The 6,556-nt window shown below is 37.4% G+C and overlaps 1 protein-coding gene across 1 annotated transcript; it reads right to left on the reverse strand.

Annotated features, from left to right (window-relative positions):
* Positions 1-4,979: 4,979 nt before the first annotated feature.
* LOC117173643 lies at positions 4,980-6,008 on the reverse strand. Its single transcript, XM_033362283.1, has one exon. It carries the CDS (start codon positions 6,006-6,008, stop codon positions 4,980-4,982), a length of 1,029 nt encoding a protein of 342 aa, XP_033218174.1.
* Positions 6,009-6,556: the final 548 nt, after the last annotated feature.

Consider the following 6,556-nt stretch of genomic DNA (forward strand, 5'->3'; position numbering starts at 1 on the left):
GGGTTGAAGAAAACTTCTTCCACCAGAAGGTTTTGATACAATCTGGTCCCGGTGCGGAATAGTTCTTCATCCCTTTTAATACTTTTTTCACCTCCTCGGTAGGGATGGTTGGGCATTCTTCATCAGGTGTTATGAGGGTACACATAACTCCTTGGAGCTATTTATATTCTCTGAGTCTTTTTCCAGTCTATGCTGAACTTCGTAGACTTCTCGCCAAAATACTTCGACCTGGTCTGGTTTGGGTGGGTGTTCGACAGTAACAGGAGGATCTTGGAAGAGTAGAGATGGGTCAGAGAGAAACTGCTGATTTTTTATGACCCACCTCTCCCTCCGCTCTAGACTTCTCTTAGCGTCAGATAGTATCCGTATTCTCTCAACAATATGCTGCCTGAATGTTAGCAGCTTTGACTTCTTAAATGTGTGATAACGGGACCGGAGTTCACGCGCGAACTTTCGAACCATGGCGGCAAAATTCCTGCCAGATGTGATGTAGTCAATCACAAATTGAATGCGGGACGCGTACTGTCTTGCCCAGCCTATCTTTATGGCAAGTTGATGCATTCGTCTTTTGGTCTTATGATCAACCGTTGGTTTTGTTTTACGGTTCACATCGGCCAAAGCTCTATCTGCATTCTACACACAATAATTGATAGCCCAGAGGTCGGATTCTCCAGAAAAATATCCACGAAGCTCGTCATCCATTTCAGCCAGATCTTTAGGCTTGAGAGAAACCTTGGTGTTGATGTTTCTCCGGGTCGTAAAGCATCGCTCTTCATCTATTGGATGCCTGCCCGCGGTTGGTCTTAGTGTTACCTCTCTTTCTCTGTTGCTGGCTTGTTCTAGCTGTAGTAGGGTAGGCGGTCCGCTTACATAGCCCCTTTGACGGAGTAGTTCAGCATGGTTTCGCAGACATTGCTGCGAAAAGTGCGATAGCACCGGGTGTTTCTCACACCACAGAGCATGCAGCCGTGTCATGTAACCCCGTTCAGGGGCCACACTCGCTGCGTAGCACTCTAGCAAGTCATGATTGAGTCGCTCCGTCCACCCAAAGGTCGCGAGAACCCGCCGATCCATCGCATTGAATCCATTTTCATTGGCTCCCCCAGCTCTAGATTGGTCGGCATTGTTGGCCGATCTATTTTCGGGAGCCCCACGCGTTCTGTTGTTTTGAACCGCACTTACTACAACTATGTTTGGTGTTGTCATTGTTGTTCTCACGAGAAGCTAGGGAAAGGGGTTCCTCCATCCTTGTAGAGCCCCGCATGCAAGGTTAAGGCTGCGTACTCTGAGAGGTCGCCCGGTAACCCAGAGTCACCGTTCTAGACACCTCACCCAGGTGCCATTCATCTTTCTTCACGGTTTTCACACCTCCGCTTGGGGGTTAATTCCTTCAAGACCACCCCTGAACAATTGTCCGCGACTGCCTATTTATTTTTGTAACCGTATTCAGCAGAAACTATTGGTACAGGGACCCTCTTTCCGCAACACGAGGACGCGTTCGGTGGCTTTGTCATAGGCCCTTCGGTTTGATTCTAGAGACTTACCCCCTACATTTTTTTGGGTGAAATATATTTTTTTTTTGTTCGTTCTTTGTTGGGAAATATTGAATGCGTATTCTTTTATTTTAATATGACATGAAAAATTTTTAAGAAATAAATTTTGGAAAATTATCCTGTTAAAAAAGTGATCGTCTTATCTTTTTTATGACTGAAAAAGTCTTTATCAAAAAGATTTCAAAAATTTTGTCAATATGCGGTAGCACGCACGCTTGAAGCGTGTCACGGCTTCGGTTAAAAAGTTATTATTCAACAACTATTGATTTCCCCACTTTAAAATTTTTACAGTACACAGAAAAAATTTATACGTAAAAAATTGGCGAACTAGTAGCTAGGTCTCGGGTATGAGAGAAATTCATTGGACATTACTGTAATTTCGTATATAATCTGCGAATTTTGAGAAAGAATTGACGAACTCGATATGACAAGTCTAAAACCGCTCATCACAAATAAAATTTTTCCCTTTTTATATTCAAGTCTAAAATTATCGGGAACTGTTCGTAGGAAATTCGAACTGTTCGTAAAAAAGTTCTAAATTTATCCATACATTTTTCATAGAAATAAGGATTTAATGTTTCATGGTTTTATCCCGTATCCGAGACCTAGCTACAAGTTCGTGACTTTTTTAAGGATAATTTTTTTGCGTGTATATTCTGGAATATGTTAGGAATATACATCCACAAATAAGTGAAAAAATTAGGTACTTTTTTATTAATCTCTAGTCATTTGTAAAAATTCCAAATTAATTAATTAAAATAGGTCAAAGCATCTAGAACAGTGAGTTAGTGATTGTTAATTTTCTTTTGTTAAAGCTCTTTACGCTTTAACGTAAACATTCACATCTAGTATCTCGTGTTTCGCACTCGAGTTTTTTCTAAAATTGTATATCCTTATCAACAATGTATATTATTATAATTCATTACATGCATTGGTATTAAAGTAGACGTAGTTTATTTGTTTCGTTAAAAAGCGCATTATTTAAAACAAATTTATTTTTTAAACGTTTTATTGCAACTTCTGTCATTTTTTCGCCAACTGAATTTGTTAATTTCCAATGATATTTTAACGATTTATACGTTACACATACAGGTGTACATCAGCCTTATCGTTTTTGAATTCTAAATTATGTCCCTAACCTCAATGACCCCTTTCTCAATTGATTTTTTCCCTGCATCTTGTTCTAGATCGCAGTTGTCGTGCGTTCTATTGTTACATCTTCTAATAATTCACTAAAAGAGTCTGTCAAAGGGTCTAGTGTGGAGAATCTAGTTACAACAACAGTCCCAGGAAACTTCGATTAATGATGGAGGGGGGGGGGGCGACTAGTTTTAACCGAGAGTCATAGCTGGTTGGTGTTTTATGCTGACTTTTTATGTTGACAAAATTTGAATTTTGGATTTTTCAAGTAAATTCAGAAAGTTGTTCTTCTTTTCATATCGTGCATTATTTGGCTTAGAATGGTCCTTTTTGTGTATTTTTGGAATTTTTGAAATACTGTAACTCTTGTAATTTTTGGTTTTATGAAAAACTTCATTAGCATCAGTTTTTGTTATGAATTTGTATTCATAATGGGTGGCTAATGAAGTTGACCTTTAGGGTAGGACACTAAAAGAGTGTACCAAAGCTAATCGTAAAAACCTATTTTTCGGAATGAGGGGGTCATAGAGCGTGGATATTTAACCAAAACGCAGCATCAAAATTTACACAAATGTAAATACCTTAACTGATGAGAATGTGAAAATTAATTGATTTGTCATGAATAATTTTTTGTTAATTCTTTTTTTTTTGTTTATATCGTAAAAATAGCATTCAATCCATAGTAGATTTTTAGATCTTTTTGAAATGCACCATTATTGTTTACTCATATTTTTCGGTATTTTGCACAGTTTGAACGAAAAAATGTAATTTTTGGATTTTCCATTATTTTGCATGCTGTCAAAATTTGAATTTTCAATTTTTTAAGAAAATTCAAAAAGTTGTTATGATAATATTATAGGAGATTCAAACATCAACATTATTCTTCTCCTGGTTTTTTTTTATATCGTGCGTTATTTGGCCTGAAGTGTTAATTTTCGTTTGTTTTTTGGAATTTTGAAAATACTATGACTTCAGTCATTTTTTGTATCGAAAAAATTTATCAGGATAAATTGTTTGACCTCTCAAATACTATAAACATCCGTACAGAGAATTTTTCAATTTAAAAAAAGTGGTCTAAAAATATTCAAAATGCTCTCTTGTTTTGAATTTTTATCCAAAATAACTGGCTAACGAACTTGACCTTTAGTTTAAGATACTAAAAGAGTGTACCAAAGGCCAATCCAAAAGACTAATTTTTTCAAAAGTTATCGTCCTCACAGACAGACAGACATATATACAGATATGCAGATATGCAGACAGACACTCCAAACTCCGGAACCACCCTCTGAAATTCCTAACGCTAATAGTGGGAGAGAGAAATGTTATGTTTTCTAATAAGACCCATTGCGCAACGCAAAAGGTAGAGTTGAAGACTTGCTGGCGAGCTGCAAGGATCCAGAAAAGAGAGTAATTCAGTTGTGGCTTGAGATTTCCTTTCCCTTCAGTGGAGAGAGGACAAGTGGTATTAGAGCCTTAAGAGCAGACTGAGTGCTTCGTTGATGTAACCCGGTCCAGAAAGGCTATCATCAAACTTAGTAGAATCGAGGGCATTTTCCCCACGAAAAATATCTAGAATTCCAAATGAATCTATTCAGAGGGAAATTTTTTTTTAAAACTGTCATCAATTCGTCAGAGCTTGTCACTATCACTGCCGACGGCAACTTTATTTTATACCAAGAGTCTTAGACTGACTCTTTGACAAGTGTAAACCTTGATTCAAGGGAAACGTCCCTCGTCCCCAGTCACCGAGGCACTTGCGCTATAAAATTGATAAATTTATGACTCAAGGTTCGAAGCCGAGTCTCTCTGTTGTGTGAAGGATTAGTCCTAATTTTATCATTGTGTATTCAGGGCCGGATTTAAGAATTAGCCACCCCGGGCGGATAAGGAAAGTGCCGCCTTTTTGGTACCATAAGCTATACGGTTGATGACCTTTTTTTTAGTCTCCTTATTTCTCACTCGCCGGAAGTTGCAGACTACTTCAGAAAGGTGATTATTATACAATTGTGAAAGTTTTGTATATGCTGTCAGTCCAAACATCTTATTTGGTATTGTTGGGTACACATTGAAGGATACATTTAATACATAAATATGATGCTTGTATGTAATAATATTATTGCCCTTCGGCCTAGCTTTGGCTTCATAAAAATTCGGTATTATGGCCTCACTATGTAAGGACATAAGTATCACAGACACTTATTGCCTAAAACCCTTTCGCCTAGCTTTTATTTCGAAACAATTCGGTATTATACCCTCACTATGTAAGGGCATAAGTATCGCAGGCACTTATTGCCTAAAACCCTTTCGCCTAGCTCTTATTCCCGAAAAATTCGTGATTACATCCTCAAAATCTAAGGACCTAAGTATCTCAGAATCTATACATAAAAGGGCTAGACTATTCAAACGATTTTCAGTCATTGTCGAGCGCAAGTACGTTTTGATTCTTTTGAGACATGAAAATGACCTTTCTGCGATACAATTCGTTACCGCCATACAAATAAACATTCTGTATGCTATTTCAACATTGGGATAAATAGCGTTCAAATCATTATCGCGAAGAAATTGCAGCAATTCAAGAGGCGACGATTTTCCCATACTCTGGATAACACAATACGCATGAAAATGCACAAACTCGTCGCCTAATGTAGATTCAAGATCGGAATCGTATATTAACCTGAGAGATTCAGACTTTTCGCAGAGTTCGGAGGGAATTAACTTCTGAAACTTAGTTATTACTGCAAATTTTTCGTTGATTTCTGTGTATGATGCACATCTACTATTCAACTCGCTCAACAAATCATATAGAATAACGTTAAATGCATCAATTCTAAATTTATCCCGCGCTGACAATTCTAGTTCCCCGTCTCGTGTCTCATCAGCTTGGAGTTTTCTCTTTCCTTGACGCTTTGTTTCAGAACGGTATTTCTTGATTTCTGACATGTTTAATGCTCGTTTTTCGTAAAAATCGAACTGATCCCGAGTTTCGTCAAGAATTTTAATGAGAGCTTCATACTGATTCACAACTTCATCAATGCTTATCTTCACATTTTGTAGTCTAAGATTAACTGCATTAAATCTTGAGAGGAGAAAATCCCACAAAGAAAGCATGAAAGTGAATTCGAGACTTTCGAGTTGATTTCGGATGCCTTTTGCTTCTTGTCTTGCGATAGGATTTTCACTAATGTTCTCCTCAATTTCTTTCAATGCTTTTATTATTTGGGATAAGCATTGATTTAAAACAGAAACAGCATCAGCGCGAGCCGACCATCTAGTTGACGAAAGAGTTTTCAAAGTCAAAGTTTTTCTAGAGCACATCGTTTGAGAATTGCCCAACGATGCGTTGACGCCAAGAAAAAATTGTACACCGATTGTACTATAGCGAAAAAATTGGAAGCTTCAGAACAACTCCCTACAGCATGAACCCCGACTAAATTTAATGAATGACCTGAACACGGATTCCATTCTGCGAGTTCATTAAGTAATTTAATTCTCGCTTGAAGACCAGAATATTGACCTGACATATTTTTTGCATTGTCATACGATTGACCCCTGCAGTCAGCTATATTGATGCCATAGTGTTCAAATGTGTCAAAAACTGCATCAGCTACGTCTTTCGCTTTATGTCCAACGTTGTCAATAAACAATAAAAACCGTTTAACAGGCTGACCATTATCTCTTACATATCTTAATACAAGTGACAATTGATCAATATGCGCAATATCTGGAGTTGAATCGACAATAATCGAAAAATATTTAGCAAACTTCACTTCTGATACTATATTTTTCAGTACTTCACGTGCCATAATTTCAATGAATTCTTCATAAATTGTTTTTGACAAATAGCTCGTGCTTCCACTTCCTTT

The sequence above is a fragment of the Belonocnema kinseyi genome, chromosome 5 (genome assembly GCF_010883055.1).
Source record: "Belonocnema kinseyi isolate 2016_QV_RU_SX_M_011 chromosome 5, B_treatae_v1, whole genome shotgun sequence".
NCBI lineage: Eukaryota > Metazoa > Arthropoda > Insecta > Hymenoptera > Cynipidae > Belonocnema > Belonocnema kinseyi.